The sequence below is a fragment of the Ranitomeya variabilis genome, chromosome 4, assembly GCF_051348905.1.
Source record: "Ranitomeya variabilis isolate aRanVar5 chromosome 4, aRanVar5.hap1, whole genome shotgun sequence".
In the NCBI taxonomy this organism is placed as follows: Eukaryota; Metazoa; Chordata; class Amphibia; order Anura; family Dendrobatidae; genus Ranitomeya; species Ranitomeya variabilis.
This window is the reverse complement of record NC_135235.1, coordinates 653,149,847-653,171,020: the sequence shown is the minus strand read 5'-3', so window position 1 is coordinate 653,171,020 and position 21,174 is coordinate 653,149,847. Positions and strand designations below refer to the sequence as shown.

Below are 21,174 nucleotides of genomic sequence, written 5' to 3'. Positions count from 1 at the left end.
GGCTCCTGTGGCTGGCTCCTCTGGCAGGCTGGGGTCTTGTGGCCGGCTGGGGTCCTGTGGCTGGCTAGGGTCTTGTGGCTGGCTGGGGTCTTGCTGGCAGTCTTCTCCTCTCTGGGTCTTGCTGGCATATGTGGGGTTGAAGGCCCAGGCCAGGTTTATATAGATTTGGGGGTGTCTGGCCAATTGGCAACAAATTCCAGCTTCTGAGCATGCTCAGTGTAAAAAAACGTATTGCAGTGCTGCATTGCGTCGTGCGACGTGTCCCGACGCATCCGTCGCTCATAGGCTTTCACTGTAGCCAACGACGCATGCCGCAGGATGCGTCGCGACACGTTTTTTAGACAAATTTCGACGCATACGTCGTACGACGGACACGACGTATGCCAATCCGTCGCAATACGTCGCCAATACAAGTCTATGGGGAAAAAACGCATCCTGCAAACACTTTTGCAGGATGCGTTTTTTCTGAAAAAAGACGATTTGCGACGTAATGCAGTTAACGCTAGTGTGAAAGTAGCCTAACTGAAACCCTAACCCAAACATACCCCTAACTCTAATCCCAACCACACCCCTAACCCCAACTCCAACTACCCCTAACCCTAATCCCAACCATAACCCTAACCACACCCCTAACCCTGACACACCCCTAACCTTAATCCCAACTGTAAATGTAATCCAAACCCTAACCCTAAGGCCATGTGCACATGAATAGCTATGGGCAAATCAATGAAGTCACTGGACAAGATCTTCACAAAAACATATTCATACATGGATTGTACATAGTTTGGTCTTTTCTGTGGTAACATACAAATGCAAAACCTGGAAGATAAAGAAACAAGAAAGGAGAAGAATCGACGCCTTTGAAATGTAGTGCTAGATAAGGATGTTATCAATACCATGGTTTGCAAGAAGAAACAAATCAATCTTGGAACACATCAAGCCAGATATGTCTCTCAAAACAAGGATGACCAAACTATGACTTGCCTACTTTGGACACATCATACAAAAAAGCAATCACTGGAGAAGGACATTATGGTTGGAAGATTTGAAGTAACAAAGCGAAGAGGAAGATCAGCAACCCGATGGTTTGATTCAATCAAGATAATGGCGGAGAAGACCCTGGTGGACCTATCTAGGCTTGCACAAGATCCATCTTCCTACAGATCGTTCATCCATGAATTCGCCATGGCCCGAGACCAAGCTGAAGGTGAATAAATAATAATACAAAGCTGTATTTACATGCTGGGGGTTCCTTGGCTACTTCCTTATATAACCCACAGCTGCTTTTACTGTACATTCTGGCTCCCTTTTACCTCACGCTATAAATGTTCTCTGTAATACCGGTTTCTGATTGCTGAGCCCCTTGTTATACTTTCCCATATTATACTGGTTTTCTATCTATATTAAGCCTGAGGGAGGGTCTGTGAGCTGAAACATTGCGACCACAAGAAAGAATATTCATGAATGAGAGTCTGAAAAACCTCACAATAAAGAAGTTTTGAGGTAAAACCTGGTGATTATGGAGCGCTGGTTCATCTCTCTGTAAATGCTCTGAAGTCTCTTGATTCAAAGGGAAAATAAACTCCAAGCAAATGTGGCGCTAAGCACCTTAGGATTTTTTTGAATGCATCCAATTCCAGTGAAAAATGTTAATAAAAATTCATTTATTTCCTCAAAACAAAAAAAGGAAAAAAAATAAATATATATATATATATTTTTTTTTAGACTTTATAGTGCTTACTGTATGTCTGGTTTTTTTTTATTTTGCTACCTGATGAAGGCTGCACTGTAAAAATAGCAACCGAAACGCATTGTACTGTATTTTAAAAATATTTTAAAAATATATATATATATTTTTTTTCCTTTTTTTGTTTTGAGAAAATAAATTAATTTTTATTAACATTTTTAACTGGAAGTGGATGCATTCAAAAAATCCTAAGGTGCTTGGCGCCACATTTGCTTGTAGTGTATTTTCCCTCTGAAGTCTCCTGAGCAAGTGGTCGGCTGTACGGGAACGTGCCCCCGGGAGCTCCCTATGTGCGCTGCCTGGACTCCGCTCCTCCAGCACCAGGACAACCAGCAGAGTCCTGTATATACTGAGGCCCCTGATCATGTGACCCCTGACTCCTCCCCTCCTGTGACCTCATCACAGGTCCTGTGCGCACAGAGCAGCCATATATGTGGTGTGCGGCTCTGCAGGTGGAGGTAGGTGCTGGAGATTCCCCATTACTGGCCGCAGGCGCTAGAACATTTGTATTTGTCATTCTGGGCTTCATATAAGGGAACCTGTCACATTGAGGGTAGAAAGCGTCAGCGATTCTCTCATCGTCTTCCTGCATTGTCACCAGTTAGAGCCGCGCTCGTTTCTCCTCCGTCCCATAGACGATGAATAGAGAGAAGCGCACACGTCCCCTGTAGAAGCCTCTCCGCAGTTCTATATACCAGACTTGTAATTCTGTAATGCTGTAGATAAGCCCCCGATGTATCCTGAAAGGTAAGAAAAACAAGTTAGATTATACTCACCCAGGGGCGGTCCCGGTCCGGTTCGGTCTGGTCCGATGGGCGTCGCGGTCCAGGTCCGGCGTTTCCCATCTTCATGCGATGACGTCCTCTTCTTTGCCTGCTGTCGCGGCTCCGGTACAGGCGTACTTTATCTGTCCTGTTGAGGGCAGTGCAATGTACTGCAGTGCGCAGGCGCTGGGCCTCTCTGACCTTTCCTGGAGCCTGCGCACTGCAGTAATTTGCTCTGCCCTCAACAGGACAGATAAAGTACGCCTGCGCAGGAGCTGCAACAGGAAGCAAGGAAGAGGACGTCTGTTATGACCTGGTGGTTAAGAGGCCACACTGATATGACCTGGTGGCTAAAACGCAACATGGGACGAGCTCTGAGGAGGTGGTATCTCTACTGACCGCAGTTCCTAATCCTAACAACAACACTAATAATAGCCGTGGGATGTTCCTGACTCTCCCTAGACACCTCATCACAGCCTAAGAGCTAACTACCCCTAAAGTAGGAAATAGAAAGCTATCTTGCCTCAGAGAAAACCCCCAAAGGAAAGACAGCCCCCCACAAATATTGACTGTGAGTGGAGAGGGAAATGACGTACACAGAAATGAAATCAGACTTCAGCAAAGGAGGCCAATACTAAACTTGATAGACAGAGAGAAAAGGATACTGTGCGGTCAGTATTAAAAACTACAAAATCCACGCAGAGTTTACAAAAATGAACTCCACACCGACTCACGGTGTGGAGGGGCAAATCTGCTTTCCCAGAGCTTCCAGCTAGCCTGAATATGACATAGTGACAAGCTGGACAAAAATAGGGTCATTCCATGTCAAGTGATCCAAATATGAATATTTTTTTTACCTGACGTCTTTAGATTTTTTTTATTTTTTGTTTTTATGAAGTACAACTTTAGTTAATTACAAATTAAAAGTTTAGAATTTTTTTCTTCATCAGTTAATTTTTTACAGATTTTTAAAGTTTTAAAAAAGTGCGGATTTTGGCCTGGTATGGCTTTACATTTTTTATCATATCTCGGGCTAGAATTAAGATATAGAGGTGGGAGAGGCAACATTTTTCTCAGAACGGTACCGGCTTTCATTTGATATGTCACAAGACTATGTTTCTTTATATTTTGTTTTGGTGAAATCAAATTAAACATTTTGATGTGCAATTCTGAAAAAAACGTATGTTTTAAAATTGTGAAAACATGCATGTGTGTTACTTGTGTCCTTGTTTATATTTGTACAGGGATTCAACTTGGGATCTATCACATTTGTATTTTTTTTTAAGCCTTGAATCATCTGATTTTATGTTTGTGTGAGTTTCTTCCCTTTTTCTTTTCAAATTACAACTTATTGCATTCAACATTTATATGTAACAATAAAGAAACCCAAAAAATAACTACCGAAGTGCCAGAATAAATACATCTTAATCATCATAACACAACTTGCTCAGCATTTTCAACCTGAATTCTTTGAACAAGCCAAAAGAAAAAACGTGATCACATCCTCAAGTGTGATTTTCTAAATTCAGTCTGATCCTAATTATATGTTAAAAACAAGATTAAAAGAACCAATATTTTTACCTCCTATTTATACATGGAACAATTTTTTTTACTATATCACTAAACATGTCATTTCTGAAGTGTTTAAGAAGAATAGTCCAGTAGTTAAATCCTCGTACTATAAAATATGAACTAATCAAACAATTAATAGTAGGTTTTTACACTGGCCTGTTATCATCAATGTGTCCCTTCTAGTGGGTGAAATGTCATCTTGTCCATAAGCGCTCCCTAGCAATGGCTGTTTCCTTCTGTGTCAGAGTATGTGCGGCTGTCATGGTGCTCGGCTCCACCTGAGTTATATCTGATTTTTGTTCACTTTTACAATGTCTGATTTTCTTGGATACACAAAGGATGGCTCTGGACCAGAAGGTGCAGAAAAGTCACTTCTATGTCTAAATTTTCACAATCTTTGGAGAGTCCAGTAGCCGTCAGCGCTGATCATATTCACAGGTCACATCACCAGTTGTGTCGTCCATTGCCGATCTTGTGCCGCCTTCTACCACGTCATGGACGTCACGGTCTTTATTTCCACTACATGGGATGACAGTCCGGTATTGCTGAGTCCCTGTGATGGGTTCTGCTTCCTGTAACCGATGTTATAACAAACTCTCCTCCTCCTCTTCGTAGTCCTGGTTTGTACAATACATGAACTGGATGTTAAGAATATTTTTCTCCCTCCATTTGAGGAGTTGTCTGGGTGATCAGATTTGGTGCGAATACGGTCTGTGGAGGCCCGAGCTGCCGGCCTGTCATCTGCTCTGCAGTCACCGTCTACCCCTGTTCAATCTCAGGTTGGGCCCTAACAAAGCTTCTCCTCTGTCCTCTCCTGCTTCTAAGCTCTAACATAATAAAATAATACAGGAATATCTAGCAATCATGGATTATTAGGTAAATATGGACCCCACACTTCTACACCACAGGCTGAACAGACCTGAGATCAAGATTTTTGAACTGACACTGTAATAGTTTTATTTTTTAAAATATGATCCCATCACGATCCCAGCTTGTATTTTGGTACAGATGTGGCTAGGACCATAGCAGGCACATGTGCTGTTTTTGAAATTTTTTAATTAAACGTTTTTTTCGGAAATGTATTTTAAAGTTTTGCGCTTGCATTCGCATAGGTAAAATATTATTAAAGATACTCTTGTGACATATCTGGTGAAAGCCTGTACATTTCTGAGTAGAATGGTGTTTATTTTGTTTCTCTATCTCTTTTCTAGCCTGAGTTATGGGGAGAAATGTAAAGGCAGACAACACCGAAATTCGCACTTTTTCCGAACTTTGAAAATCAATAAAAAATAAATAAAAAAATCTAGAATTTTTTTTTCTTCATATTTTGCATTCTCTGACACACTATTACCAAATAACAAAATCTCAAAAGAATTAAAAATATAGTGGTAAAAATCATTGGTTCACTTGACATGGAATGACGCCATATTTGCAGAGCAATAGAGTCCAAACAAATGGACAAACAAAAACTAGCAAAAACTTATCTTTTGCTGACAAGGACAGGCCATATGAGAAATCCAAGGAGAGAACCAAATCCAACCAAGAACATTGACAGCTGGCATGAACTAAAGCCCAGAGCAGGTTTAAATAACAAACCCAGGCAAGGCGATCAGTGGAGGCAGCTGCTACAGCTACCTAAAGGAGCAGAAGTTCCACTCGAAACCACCAGAGGGAGCCCAAGGGCAGAACTCACAAAAATACCATTAGCAACCACAGGAGGGAGCTCCAGAACGGAATTCACAACAGACGTCATCGCATGAAGATGGGAGGCGCTGGACCTGGACCACGACGCCCATCGGACCGGACCGCCCCCCCCCCGGGTGATTATAATATAACTTGTTTTTCTTACCTTTCAGGTTACATCGGGGACTTATCTACAGCATTATACAATGCTGTAGGTAAGTGTTATGATTGAACTGGTGGTTAGGAGCACTAGAAATGACCAGATGAGCAAACTAGTAATACAGGACGAGCTCTGGGAAGTGGGAGCTCTGCTGACCGCAACCCCTAATCCTATCACAACAACTAGAAATAGCCGTGGAGCGTTCCTGACTCTGCCTAGACGCCTCTTCACAGCCTAAGAGCTAACTACCCCTAAAGATAGAAAATACAGCCTAACTTGCCTCAGAGAAATTCCCCAAAGAAATAGGCAGCCCCCCACATATATTGACTGTGAGTTAAGATGGAAGTCACAAACACAGGAATGAAATAGGTTTCAGCAAACGAGGCCAGACTTAACTAAATAGACTGAGGATAGAAAAGGTATCTTTGCGGTCAGCATAAAAAACTAACAAAAAACCACGCAGAGTGTGCAAAAGAGAGCACCGCACCGACTCACGGCGCGGTGGTGCCACTCTGCATCCCAGAGCTTCCAGCTAACAAGACAAAATCATAATAGCAAGCTGGACAAAAACACAATGGTAACAAATAAGCTAGCAGGGACTTAGCTTTTGCTGAAGTAGACAGGTCATCTGAAAGATCCAAGAGAACTGAACCAGTACTAGGACATTGACAGCTGGCATCAGGTAACGATCTGACTGGAGTTAAATAGAGCAGCCAGCAAAGGCCTAAACGAGATCAGCTGGGGAAGGAACCTCAGAACCAGCAGCTCCACTCACAGCCACCAGAGGGAGTCCATGGACAGAACTCGCCGAAGTACCATTCATAACCACAGGAGGGAGTTCGAGAACAGAATTCACAACAGGTAAGCCCCTAATGGCGGTGGCCACAGCTTAGACTACTTTCACACTAGCGTTGGCACGGGGCCGTCGCTATGCGTCAGCCCGACGTGCCGACGCCCGTTATGAAAGTAATGCCCGATGTGGGCAGCGGAAGCAGTCTTAAGACGCTTCCGCTGCAACATTGTAATGTCCGGGGAGGAGGGGGCGGAGTTTCAGACGCGCATGCGTGGTCGAAAATGGCAGACACGTCGCGCAAAAAAAGTTACATGTAACTTTTTTTGTGCCGACGGTCTGCCAAAACACGACGCAACCATTGCATGATGGTTGCGACGTGTGGCCATATGTCGCAATGCGTCGCTATTGAAATTCTATGGGTAAAAAACGCATCCTGCGGGCAACTTTGCAGGATGCGTTTTTTCTCATAAACGACGCATTGCGACGTATTACAAACGATGCTAGTGTGAAAGTAGCCTAATAGGCGAAAAAGTAGGTGACAGATTCCCTTTAATATATTTAAATTTCTTTTGACAATATTGGAAATAGCTGGAAAAAAAAGTACTGTAGGTGAGTATTAAAGTAGGTATCATAGATTTAGTCTCAGAATGTACCTCTTTCTTTTTTGTGATAAGATTATTCCTGATCTTTTTATCGATAATTTTGGTTACATGATCCAGTGACCAGTTTGGATAATTTCTAGATTTGAGTCTGGACTTAATAATTTTAGATTCTTTACAAAACTATTCTTGATCACTACAATTTATTTTTTCCCTAATTAATTCTCCATCCGGAATAGCTTTAATTGTATGCGGAGGGTGAAAACTGTGTGATAATTCAGAAAAGGGAGGAGGGGGGAGGGGGAAGGGTTGAAGCTTGACACGCCGAGACATAATGACAATCAGTGTAACCTGCGTTTCACCAGCGGCATTCCTTCAGATGAAGTTTCATTCTTGGATGTACTCCTTACAGGCAGTAACACAACACAGAGGGTTAACACCTCACTCTACAGAAAAGACAACTCTGGTAATACGATCCTGATGTCTTCAAGCTCACACCCTCGTCATACTATTCATGCCATTCCTAGGGGGGAGCTCACCAGAGCAAGAAGAATTTGCTCTAGTGAAGAAAATTTCCATAAGGAGAGTTGTATTATTTCTGATAGACTGCTTGATAGAGGGTACAAACAATCTAACATAAAGCATGCATTCAGACAAGTTTCCAAAATTCCACGTACCAATTTATTGTATTCTGAAAATAAGAATGTAAGTGCCGCTTCTGAAACGCAGATCACTTTTTCTACTGCTTATAGCAGTCAGTATAACAAAATCAGACAGATCATTCTCAAATATCTTCCTGTAGTCAATCAAGATAAATCTTTGTGCACAATTCTCCAAAACGGATGCAGGATAGTGGCTAAAAGAGGTTGCACACTGGGGAATGTTTTATCTCCCAGTATGGTGCGCCCGAAAAAAACTCCCACATCATGGCTATCAGTGAAGGGTTTCTTTAAATGTTCTAGTAATAGATGCAATGTCTGCAAATTTGCAGACAACAAAAGAACTTCTTTTTCTTCGAATCACAATGTCACTTATAATATAAAATCATTTATCAATTGTGACTCTGATCATGTCATATACTGCATAAAATGCAAAGCCTGCAATATTTGCTATATAGGTTATACCACAAGGAAAATTAAAAAAAGAATTTCGGAACATATAGCTAATATAAAAAATAATAATTCAGGTTACTCTGGGGCTACTAAACATTTTATTTCTGTGCACAAAGGCGATCTATCAGATTTTTCTTTTTTTGGCATTGAAAGGGTTAGTCAGTCACCTAGAGGTGGAGATTGGAGGAAGCAATTAGCTCTGCGGGAAGCTTTTTGGATTCTAACTTTAGACACCAAATATCCACATGGTATGAATTACAAAAATGATCTTTTTTATATATATTGAATTGACAAACAGATTTTGTGGTAATTTAAAACAGATATTTGTGTATTTCCAATATATTTGGAGAAAAATAAGTTAAAGTTCTGTTATGTGAGTCTAGCTGCAGCCTTTTCCAATGAAATTGATTGCTATGTCTGTGATTGGTTCCCTGTCATATATAAACCTGTTTATCCATGTTGTATTAGTTCCTATGACTAAGGGCGCTGTGGTGCGCCAGAAACGCGTCAGGCAAAGAGGGTTCCTCTCTCTTTTTTTTTAAATTGTTTTTTAACCCCTTAACGACCGCCGATACGCCTTTTAACGGCGGCCGCTAAGGGTACTTAATCCACAGCGCCGTTAATTAACGGCGCTGTGGAAAAAGTGAATAGCGCCCCCCAGAGTCGGATTTTCTCTGGGGTCTCGGTTGCCGAGGGTAGCCGAGACCCCAGAGAACATGATTCGGGGGGTTTTTACCGACCCCCGAGTTGCGATTGCCGGTAATTAACCGTTTACCGGCGGTCGCAACAAAAAAAAAAAAACCGCGATTTGCCGTTTAATTTCTCTGTCCTCCGATGTGATCGCACATCGGAGGACAGAGAAATGTGGTCCCCGATGGCCCCCAATAGCCCCCCAATACTTACCTACCTCCCCCGGTGCTCCTCGTGTCTCCCCATGGGCGCCGCCATCTTTTTTCCGGGAAAAAATGGCGGGCGCACGCGCAGTGCGCCCGCCGCCCGGCACCCGGATGTTCTTTGGGGTCTCGGCTGCCGGGGGTAGCCGAGACCCCAAAGAACATGATCGGGGTCGGTTTGCACCGACCCCTGCTTTGCGATCGCCGGTAATTAACAGTTTACCGGCGACCGCAAAAAAAAAAAAAAAAAGCGATCAGTTATTTCTCTGTCCTCTGATGTGATCGCACATCAGAGGACAGAGAAATAGGGGGATTCGGGGACCCTATCATACTCACCCGGGGTCCCTGGGTCCTCTTCTGTCTTCTCCTGCCAGCCGGCTTTTTCATCATGGCGGGCGCATGCGCAGTGCGCCCGCCATCTGCTGCCATCTGCCGGCCGGCAGGAGAAGACAAGTTGGGGCTAAAATTAGGGTTAGGGTTAGGGTTAGAGTTAGGGTTAGGGTTAGAGTTAGGGTTAGAGTTAGGGTTAGGGTTAGGGTTAGAGTTAGGGTTAGAGTTAGGGTTGGGGCTAAATTTAGGGTTAGGGCTAGGGTTAGGGTTAGGCTACTTTCACACTAGCGTTTTTTGGCTTCCGTCGCAATGCGTCGTTGGAGAAAAAACGCATCCTGCAAAAGTGCTTGCAGGATGCGTTTTTTCTCCATTGGCTTGCATTAGCGACGCATTGCGACGGATTGCCACATGTCGCATCCGTCGTGCGACGGATGCGTCGTGCTTCGGCGGACCGTCGACACAAAAAAAACTACATGTAACTTTTTTGTGCGACGTGTCCGCCATTTCCGACCGCGCATGCGTGGCCGGAACTCCGCCCCCGCCTCCCCGCACCTCACAATGGGGCAGCGGATGCGTTGAAAAAACAGCATCCGCTGCACCCGTTGTGCGGCGCTTACAACGCTAGCGTCGGTACGTCGGCCTGACACACTGCGATGGGCCGAGTACGACGCTAGTGTGAAAGTAGCCTTAGGCTTCTTTCACACTTGCGTCGGTACGGGGCGGTCGCAATGCGTCGGCCCGATGTACCGACGCACGTTGTGAAAATTGTGCACAACGTGGGCAGCGGATGCAGTTTTTCAACGCATCCGCTGCCCAGTCTATGTCCTGGGGAGGAGGGGGCAGAGTTACGGCCACGCATCCGCGGAAATGGCGGACGCGACGTACAAAAAAACGGTTACATTGAACTTTTTTTGTGACGACGGGGGCTAAAGTTATGGTTAGGGTTGGGGCTAAAGTTAGGGTTGGGGCTAAAGTTAGGGTTAGAGTTGGGATTAGGGTTAGGGTTTGGATTAGGGTTGGGATTAGTGTTACGTTTGGGATTAGGGTTGGGATTAGGGTTAGGGTTGGGATTAGGGTTAGGGGTGTGTTGGATTTAGGGTTTTGATTAGGGTTATGGTTAGGGTTGAGATTAGGGCTGTTTTGGGGTTAGGGTTGTGATTATCGTTAGGGTTGTGATTAGGATTATGGATCGGGTTGAGATTAGGGTTAGGGCTGTGTTGGGGTTAGGGTTGGAGTTAGAATTGGGGGGTTTCCACTGTTTAGGTACATCAGGGGGTCTCCAAACACGACAGCCAATTTTGCGCTAAAAAAGTCAAATGGTACTCCCTCCCTTCTGAGCTCTGCCGTGCGCCCAAACAGTGGTTTACCCCCACATATGGGGCATCAGCGTACTCGGGATAAATTGGACAACAACTTTTGGGGTCCAATTTCTCCTGTTACCCTTGTGAAAATAAAAACTTGGGGGCTAAAAATCTTTTTTGTTGGAAAAAAATATATTTTTTTATTTTCACTACTCTGCATTATAAATTTCTGTGAAGCACTTGAGCTTTCAAAGTTCTCACCACATATCTAGATAAGTTCCTTAGGGGGTCTAGTTTCCAAAATTTGGTCACTTGTGGGGGTTTCTACTGTTTAGGTACATTAGGGGTCTGCAAACGCAACATAACGCCCGCAGACAATTCTATCAAAGTCTGCATTCCAAAATGGCGCTCCTTCCCTTCCGAGCTCTGCCGTGCGCCCAAACAGTGGTTTACCCCCACATATGGGGTACCAGCATACTCAGGACAAATTGGACAACAACTTTTGGGGTCTAATTTCTCTTGTTACCCTTGTGAAAATAAAAATTTGGGGGCTAAAAAAATCTTTTTTGTGGGAAAAAAAATATTTTTTATTTTCACTACTCTGCATTATAAACTTCTGTGAAGCACTTGGGCATTCAAAGTTCTCACCACATATCTAGATAAGTTCCTTGGGGGGTCTATTTTCCAAAATGGGGTCACTTGTTGGGGGTTTCTACTGTTTAGGTACATTAGGGGTCTGCAAAGGCAACATAACGCCCGCAGACAATTCTATCAAAGTCTGCATTCCAAAATGGCACTCCTTCCCTTCCGAGCTCTGCCGTGCGCCCAAACAGTGGTTTACCCCCACATATGGGGTACCAGCATACTCTGGACAAATTGGACAACAACTTTTGGGGTCCAATTTCTCTTGTTACCCTTGTGAAAATAAAAATTTGGGGGCTAAAAAAATCTTTTTTGTGGGAAAAAAAATATTTTTTATTTTCACTATTCTGCATTATAAACTTCTGTGAAGCACTTGGGCATTCAAAGTTCTCACCACATATCTAGATAAGTTCCTTGGGGGGTCTATTTTCCAAAATGGGGTCACTTGTTGGGGGTTTCTACTGTTTAGGTACATTAGGGGTCTGCAAAGGCAACATAACGCCCGCAGACAATTCTATCAAAGTCTGCATTCCAAAATGGCACTCCTTCCCTTCCGAGCTCTGCCGTGCGCCCAAACAGTGGTTTACCCCCACATATGGGGTACCAGCATACTCAGGACAAATTGGACAACAACTTTTGGGGTCCAATTTCTCTTGTTACCCTTGTGAAAATAAAAACTTGGGGGCTAAAAAATCTTTATTGTTAAAAAATATATATTTTTTATTTTCACGACTCTGCATTATAAACTTCTGTGATGCACTTGGGCATTCAAAGTTCTCACTACACATCTAGATAAGTTCCATGGGGGGTCTAGTTTCCAAAATGGGGTCACTTTTGGGGGGTTTCTGCTGTTTAGGCACATCAGGGGCTCTCCAAACGCGACATGGCGTCCGATCTCAATTCCAGTCAATTTTGCATTGAAAAGTCAAATGGCGCTCCTTTGCTTCCGAGCTCAGCCATGCGCCCAAACAGTGGTTTACCCCCACATATGGGGTGTCGGCGTACTCAAGACAAATTGTACAACAGCTTCTGGGGTCCATTTTCTCCTGTTACCCTTGGTAAAATAAAAATTTGGAGGCAAAAAGATCATTTTTGTAGAAAAAATGCGATTTTTTTATTTTCACGGCTCTACGTTATAAACTTCTGTGAAGCACCTGGGGGTTTAAAGTGCTCACCACACATCTAGATAAGTTCCTTAAGGGGTCTAGTTTCCAAAATGGTGTCATATGTGGGGGGTCTCTACTGTTTAGGCACATCAGCGGCTCTCCAAACGTGACATGGCGTCCGATCTCAATTCCAGCCAATTCTACATTGAAAAAGTAAAACGACACTCCTTCTCTTCCAAGCTCTGCGGTGCGCCCAAACAGTGGTTTACCCCCATATATGGGGTATCGACATACTCAGGAGAAATTGCACAACAACTTTTGTGGTCTAATTTCTCCTGTTACCCTTGTGAAAATAAAAATTTGGGGGCAAAAAGATCATTTTTGTAGAAAAAATTAGATTTTTTATTTTCACGGCTCTACGTTATAAACTTCTGTGAAGCACTTGGGGGTTCAAAGTGCTCACCACACATCTAGATAAGTTCCTTAAGGGGTCTAGTTTCCAAAATGGTATCACTTGTGGGGGGTTTCCACTGTTTAGGCACATCAGGGACTCTCCAAACGCGACATGGCATCCGATCTCAATTCCAGCCAATTCTGCATTGAAAAAGTCAAACGGTGCTCCTTCACTTCCAAGCTCTGCGGTGCGCCCAAACAGTGGTTTACCTCCACATATGGGGTATCGACGTACTCAGGAGAAATTGCACAACAACTTTTGTGGTCTAATTTCTCCTGTTACCCTTGTGAAAATAAGAATTTGTGGGCTAAAAAATCATTTTTGTGAAAACAAATGCGATTTTTTTATTTTCACGGCTCTACGTTATAAACTTCTGTGAAGCACTTGGGGGTTCAAAGTGCTCACCACACATCTAGATAAGTTCCTTGGGGGGTCTAGTTTCCAAAATGGTGTCACTTGTGGGGGGTTTCCACTGTTTAGGCACATTAGGGGCTCTCCAAACGCGACATGGCGTCCGATCTCAATTCCAGCCAATTCTGCATTGAAACAGTCAAACGGTGCTCCTTCACTTCCAAGCTCTGCGGTGCGCCCAAACAGTGGTTTACCTCCACATATGGGGTATCGGCGTACTCAGGAAAAATTGCACAACAAAATTTGTGGTTAAATTTCTGTTTTTACACTTGTGAAAATTAAAAAAAATGGTTCTGAAGTAAAATGTTTGCAAAAAAAAGTAAAATGTTCATTTTTTTCTTCCACATTGTTTTAGTTCCTGTGAAGTACGTAAAGGGTTAATAAACTTCTTGAATGTGGTTTTGAGCAGCTTGAGGGGTGCAGTTTTTAGAATGGTGTCACACTTGGTTATTTTCTATCATATAGACCCCTCAAAATCACTTCAAAGGTGATGTGGTCCCTAAAAAAAACATGGTGTTGTAAAAATGAGAAATTGCTGGTCAACTTTTAACCCTTATAACTCCCTAACAAAAAAAAAAATTGTTTCCAAAATTGTGCTGATGTAAAGTAGACATGTGAGAAATGTTATTTATTAACTATTTTTTGTGACATATCTCTCTGATTTAAGGGCATAAAAATACAAAGTTTGAAAATTGCAAAATTTTAAAAATTTTCGCCATATTTCCATTTTTTTCATAAATAATCGCAAGTAATATCGAAGAAATGTTACCACTAACTTGAAGTACAACATGTCACGAAAAAACAATCTCAGAATCAGCGGGATCCGATAAAGCGTTCCAGAGTTATAACCTCATAAAGTGACACTGGTCAGAATTCTAAAAATTGGCTCGGTCATTAAGTACCAAATTGGCTCTGTCACTAAGGGGTTAAAATGTTCTAATAAATTTTGGTTATTTTACTTACACTGGATGGACGTGCTGGAAATTCCCATTTCTCCTTTCTGCAAAATAATGATAATCTGCACCACTCTGACACAAAACACATCGAGTTCAGGCCGCGCTTCACCTTTATGACATATTTCCAGTCCATCACTCAGGCGTCCATTGTTTACTTCAGTCTGTCGTCGCTGCAATGATGTTATTAAATGCCAGTATGTCTGAGATGTAACTGTTCTGTTACATGATGGTTTATGGAGATCATGTGTCCGGCATGCTACCATCATGAGGATATGACGTGGAGATTTCTTGATAACATATGGAATATATTCTTTAAATTGTTACATCGCCATCTTTTTCCCATTCAGATCCCTACAATATTATCGGATCCTCTCAGTGGAGATCTTTTATATAAGATAAATTTCCTAATTGACCCATCAATGATGGATAGAGACATGAACAAGATGGCAGAGAGGATATCACACCTCACCCTAGAGATCTTCTTTTGGCTTACTGGAGAGGTGAGAGATTCTGATGATGTCACATTACATCATTCTTATCTATGGGAATAACAGATGGACAGAACTGGAGAGGTGAGGACTCTGGAAATGTCTGTAGTGAGATTTATTAATGTGTCTCTCCATAACCAGAATTGCAAAGTAGTAATGAAGACCTCTAACGAGCGCTGTCAGGACCCTGTGTCAGAGAGATGTGGAAGACCACTGAGCCCAAACATTGGGCCTCCACCTCACCCCCTGATACATGAGGACACTAATGTCCAGAAGATCCTAGAACTGACATACAAGATGATTGAGCTGCTGACTGGAGAGGTGACACTGCTGGGAATGCATGGACATTATACAGTAACACTATGAAGGGATCGGGGAATGATGGTTTCATTATATGTGTCAGGTTCCTATAAGGTGTCAGGATGTCGCTGTCTATTTCTCCATGGAGGAGTGGGAGTATTTAGAAGGACACAAAGATCTGTACAAGGATGTCATTATGGAGGTTTCCCAGCCCCTCACATCACCAGGTAATAGACAGGAGTAAATACACTCGGCCTATAATTATCTGTATGTAAAGAATGAATTCAGCCCCTGTATGTGTTTCCTCTAGTTGTATCCAGTAGGAGGACAACACCAGAGAGATGTCCCCGTCCTCTTCTTCCACAGGACTGTAAACCAGAAAATCCCAATGTTCCTCAGAATTTTCAGGTAGGTGTTGCCAACAAGATGATGTGATGTGGGGAAAATGTCTTCATAACATAATGAATAGATTCTTCACGATGTTACATCAGTTCATCTTCCCATTCAGGTCTGTACTTTATCAGATCCTCTCAGTGGGGATCATCTATATAAGAGGATTTTCCAACCTGACCCATCAAGGATGGATAGGATCAGGGACAAGATGGTGGAGAGCATATTACACTTCACCTTAGAGATCCTCTTCTGGCTTAATGGAGAGGTGAGAGGTTTTGATGACATCACATTACATCATTCTTATCTATGGGAATGACAGAAGGACAGGGAGAGGTGAGGACTCTGGAAATGACTGTAGTGAGATTTATTAATGTGTCTCTCCATAACCAGGATTACATAGTAGTGAAGAAGATCTCTAGCAAGCACTGTCAGGCCCATGTGTCTGAGGTGTGGGAAAGACTCCTGAGCCCAATTGCATGGCCTCCACCTTATCTTCTGATACATGAGGACATCAATGACCAGGAGATCCTAAGACTCACTTACAAGATGATTGAGCTGCTGACTGGAGAGGTGACACTGCTGGGAATGCATGGACATTATACAGTAACACTATGAAGGGATCGGGGGATGATGGTTTCATTATATGTGTCAGGTTCCTGTAAGGTGTCAGGATGTCGCCGTCTATTTCTCCACGGAGGAGTGGGAGTATTTAGAAGGACACAAAGATTTGTACAAGGATGTCATGATGGAGGTTCCCCAGACCCTCACATCACCAGGTAATAGGACTAAATGCTCACGGCCTATAATTATCTGTATGTAAAGAATGAATTCAGTCCCTGTATGTGTTTCCTCCAGTTCTATCCAGTAAGAGGACAACACCAGAGAGATGTCCCCGTCCTCTTCTTCCACAGGACTGTTCAGAAGAAAATCGCAATGTTCCTCAGGATCATCAGGTAGATGGAGGGAAGATGTCATGAGATCTCCCCTATGATGTGCAGACGTCTGTGAAGGTTTTGTGCTCAGTTTTGTTTTATCCTCCAGTATTAAATGTTTTATACTTGTGTAATGGAAATGGAGCGCCTGCTAGGACCGTGGGGGACTCGGGCCGGGTACGGTGGAATTTAAAGGGGTGGTCGCGGAAGCAGTGACGTGGCCCTGGGCATACAACAAAAATGAAGAAGGGAAGTGGAAAATAAAGTCTATGGGGAACAGTTTGTGACGCCACCTGTGGTGTTCGGCCAGGATGACCGACACTGCTTAAAGGGACCGCTGGAGCAGATGGTAAGCAGCAAGGATGGTTTTGCTCTCCACAGGTGGACCGGGGTCCCAGGGCTACCAGTGCAGTTGGTAAGGGATGATAGATGGTGGGGTGCAGGACTGAGGGTACAGGAAATAATTGGAGGACACAGGGATTGCAGTTTCCTCTACCTTTTACTGTTGAATTGCAGGTGCAGTCCAGGGCACAGGTTACTGGTGTTGATGGGGTCCGGGCAGCCAGGGTGTAACTTATGATCCACCTAGCCAGGTGGGTTCGGAGGCCATCCCTTTGCGCTGTATTCTCTGTCCCTTGCTGCCTGAAACCTTACACAAGTTCCTCTCAGTGTTTGTTACTCCTAACCCGTATGGCTGACAGCATGAGCCTTTCATGGGCACTGTCTTCTCATTGGCAGCCCCAGGCTCCCTGACCTGCTGTGGTGCCTCCAGGTGTCAGATGGTCCAGGAGACCTGCAATCTCCTGCCCTCCGGTTCTAGTTGATTGGCCTTTAGTACCCGTGCAACCACGGACTCCGGTGTCTGGTTTTTCTTGCGCTTAATCCTGGGAAGAGCTCAGTCACCGCTCCACTCCCAGTCTCTCTCCTCACCATCTTCCTCTCCCTTCACAGTCTCACACTGCACTCTCTAACCCCGCCTCCAGACCAGAACTTATAGAGAAGTTCCCCTTAAACTGGGTTTAGAGCTCCCCCTTCAGGTCCGGAGTCAGGAAGGTGTTGTATGTTTGTGTTACCTGCTAAGGGGATCCCTCCTTAAGGTACCTTCACACTGAACAACTTAACAACGATATCGCTAGCGATCCGTGACGTCCTGGATAGCGATATCGTTGTGTTTGACACGCAGCAGCGATCAGGATCCTGCTGTGATATCGTTGGTCGGAGCTAGAAGGCCAGCACCTTATTTTGTCGCTGGATCTCCCGCTGACATCGCTGGATCGGTGTGTGTGACACCGATCCAGCGATGTCTTCACTGGTAACCAGGGTAAACATCGGGTTACTAAGCGCAGGGCCGCGCTTAGTAACCCGATATTTACCCTGGTTACCAGTGTAAATGTAAAATAAAAAAAACATACTCACATTCCAGTGCCTGCGTCCGCTTCCCTGCACTCCTGCATCCTGTGTAAGCGGCGGCCGGCCGTAAAGCAGAGCACAGCGGTGACGTCACCGCTGTGCTCTGCTTTACGGCCGGCCGGTGCTGACACAGGATGTAGGAGAAGTGCAGGGAAGCGGACGCAGGCACCGGAATGTGAGTATGTTTTTTTTATTTTACATTTACACTGGTAACCAGGGTAAACATCGGGTTACTAAGCGCGGCCCTGCGCTTAGCAACCCGATGTTTACCCTGGTTACCCGGGGACTTCGGCATCGTTGGTCGCTGGAGAGCTGTCTGTGTGACAGCTCTCCAGCGACCACACAGCGACGCTGCAGCGATTGGCATCGTTGTCTAGATCGCTGCAGCGTCGCTAAATGTGACGGTACCTTTACCTCCAGGCATGACATCGCCTTCCCCCACAGTGAGGAAGGCAACGCTATTGTGGCATCCGGACTCCTGGGGTGCCACAAGAACAGTGGAGATGACAGGATTAGAGCTGATCATAGATGTGACTTCTCCATCTGTCTGTGACTTTTACAATATTTGTTTCAGGGTGAAGATCTGACCCATGTTAATACTACAGAGACATATGTGAGGGGAGATGAGTGGTGTAAAGAGGAGATTCCTATAGATAACTGTCCAGGTGAGTAATAACTACTGAATGCAGAGAAGTCACAGATTATCCTTCTTCTAGAATTATATGTTGCATTTTTTAGGGCTTGTTTACTCAGGACTTTTTGATGTGCATTTTTACTGGTCGAAGGATTTAGTGTTTGAACAAATGAACACACTTTTTATCATCTTTTTCTATTAAAGCATGTTAGCCACAAGATTTTACAGGCCAAAACTGAAGAAATACAGTTTTTCCGCAAATAAAAATAAAGGGGTTGATGTGGTGGCTGTACAGAAGAGGTAAGAAATGCTCTTAGCTGATTGGCATCCATGACCTTACGATATGGATTCAGAGAATATGTAGATCCAGGACTTGTACAGCAATAATCCAGCACCACATGGAAAGGTTAAAAGATCACTTTGGTTCCCTCATTAAAACTATTCCTTCTGTGCAGGCATACGCTGAGGAAAATCACATACATTTATGGCCACATCACAGCCGACGCGTTTCATGCTTGTTAACAGTTCTTAGTCATAGCTTGGGGAACAATACCCCTTATCAGAGTATTAAACACTGGTGATTACATGGTATGGGAATAATTACTTAATCCAAGAAAAAAATAGACCTTAACAACATAGAAAAGAGATATAATAATAATAATAATAATAATAAATAAGAGTATATATGAGATGTTGACAGATTTACATGAGATCCGTCTCTACGAGCCTCAAGATCTAGTACTCATTTTGTCTTCTGTCTTAGAAGGATTCAATGCTATAAGGAGAAAAAAGCAATACAGAAAAAGGTGCACACCTAAGGCTGCTGTCACACTAGCAGTATTTGGTCAGTATTTTACATCAGTATTTGTAAGCCAAAACCAGGAGTGGAACAAATAGAGGAAAAATATAACAGAAACATATGCACCACTTCTGCATTTATCACCCACTCCTGTTTTGGCTTACAAATACTGATGTAAAATACTTTACTAAAAAACACCCGGCGCTAAACACCTATGCACAGAAAAGCAGCAGGCAAACCAGTTAGTAGGGTGTGTGGAACTAACAACAAATCAATGAATGTAAAAGAGGTTGCCGCGCTGAACGGCACTTACACAAAGAAGTAACGTCCTCTGTGCGAAGTAGTACTTGTCTGGCGGTGTCCCGTCTGCCAGACCAGGAAGCCTGAAGCGAATGGGAGCGTCCTCCCTGTGATAGCAGTCCCCCGAAAGCACAAACTGCGACGCTGTGTGTCAGCGTGGAGCCACGGCCGATGGCGCCGCCGGCAGCGTCGCGAGGTGAGCGGGGGGCGTGGTGAAACTGGTGACGTCACCCGTCCGTACCTGACTGACGTATGCAAGGGGATTGGCCCCTTGCATACGTCCGTCAGGTACGGACGGGTGACGTCACCAGTTTCACCACGCCCCCCGCTCACCTCGCGACGCTGCCGGCGGCGCCATCGGCCGTGGCTCCACGCTGACACACAGCGTCGCAGTTTGTGCTTTCGGGGGACTGCTATCACAGGGAGGACGCTCCCATTCGCTTCAGGCTTCCTGGTCTGGCAGACGGGACACCGCCAGACAAGTACTACTTCGCACAGAGGACGTTACTTCTTTGTGTAAGTGCCGTTCAGCGCGGCAACCTCTTTTACATTCATTGATGTAAAATACTGACCAAATACTGCTAGTGTGACGGCAGCCTCCAAAAGCAATTATATTTTATTAAACACCATATAGCTCCAAAATTAAAAACAAAACCAAAGCCTCCCCTTAGACACATATTGATCAATATTGTGAGGTGTTGACACACTTAGCTGCTTCCTCAGGAAGACACAGGAACACTTTGGTAGTAAAACACCTGCTGGTTTATTAAAGTCCGCATAGACCAAGACAGGGTTCAGAAAACAAAAACAGCCTTTTTGGCTCAATGGAAAAACAAAACAAACAACGTTCAACAGAGTCCTTTATCTGCAGGTTTCCAGATGCAGACACCACACACTGTCCTCAGCTTCTCCTTGGAGCTACATCGGAGTACCTCCTCTCCTAAGACACAACACCCCACTGTCTCTCATGGCCTGGTATTTAACACCCATGTGATGGTCACATGCAGGGCTGCCACTAGGAATTTCGAGGCCCCAAACTGGCAAAATTTTCGGGGCCTCCTTAAGACTCCACCCAGGCTCCACCCCAGCCCCGCCTCCACCCCTAGAACTGTCTACAGCCCCACCGCTGTCTCTTGGAAAAACTCCACTTTTCACCAATCACACATTAACAGTTCCCATCACCAGATCACACACATAGCCAGCAGATTTTGTTTTGGCCAAAAGTTTTTTTTTTTAATCTGCCACAACGACAAGGTAGACTCTTTTGGCCAGGCCCTACTCTACTCTAACTTATTAAACATTTGTTAAAATATGCAATACAATTTAGGTATATTTTTATTTATTATTCGATTTTTCAAATGAGCAATAATGCCACATACAAGGGACAAATACCAC

The 21,174-nt window shown here is 44.0% G+C and overlaps 1 protein-coding gene across 1 annotated transcript in view; it reads left to right on the top strand.

Annotated features, from left to right (window-relative positions):
- The first annotated feature begins 2,148 nt into the window (after positions 1 to 2,148).
- The window catches only part of LOC143767428 (uncharacterized), a 37,700-nt gene continuing 18,674 nt past the window's right edge, over positions 2,149 to 21,174 (top strand). The window contains exons 1-10 of the mRNA XM_077255759.1: positions 2,149 to 2,205; positions 14,871 to 15,023; positions 15,153 to 15,332; positions 15,415 to 15,538; positions 15,622 to 15,719; positions 15,820 to 15,969; positions 16,095 to 16,274; positions 16,357 to 16,480; positions 16,560 to 16,657; positions 18,621 to 18,711. Of these exons, the coding sequence (XP_077111874.1) occupies positions 2,179 to 2,205; positions 14,871 to 15,023; positions 15,153 to 15,332; positions 15,415 to 15,538; positions 15,622 to 15,719; positions 15,820 to 15,969; positions 16,095 to 16,274; positions 16,357 to 16,480; positions 16,560 to 16,657; positions 18,621 to 18,711 (1,225 nt within the window). The 5' untranslated portion in view covers positions 2,149 to 2,178. The remainder of the gene's footprint in view (positions 2,206 to 14,870; positions 15,024 to 15,152; positions 15,333 to 15,414; positions 15,539 to 15,621; positions 15,720 to 15,819; positions 15,970 to 16,094; positions 16,275 to 16,356; positions 16,481 to 16,559; positions 16,658 to 18,620; positions 18,712 to 21,174) is intronic.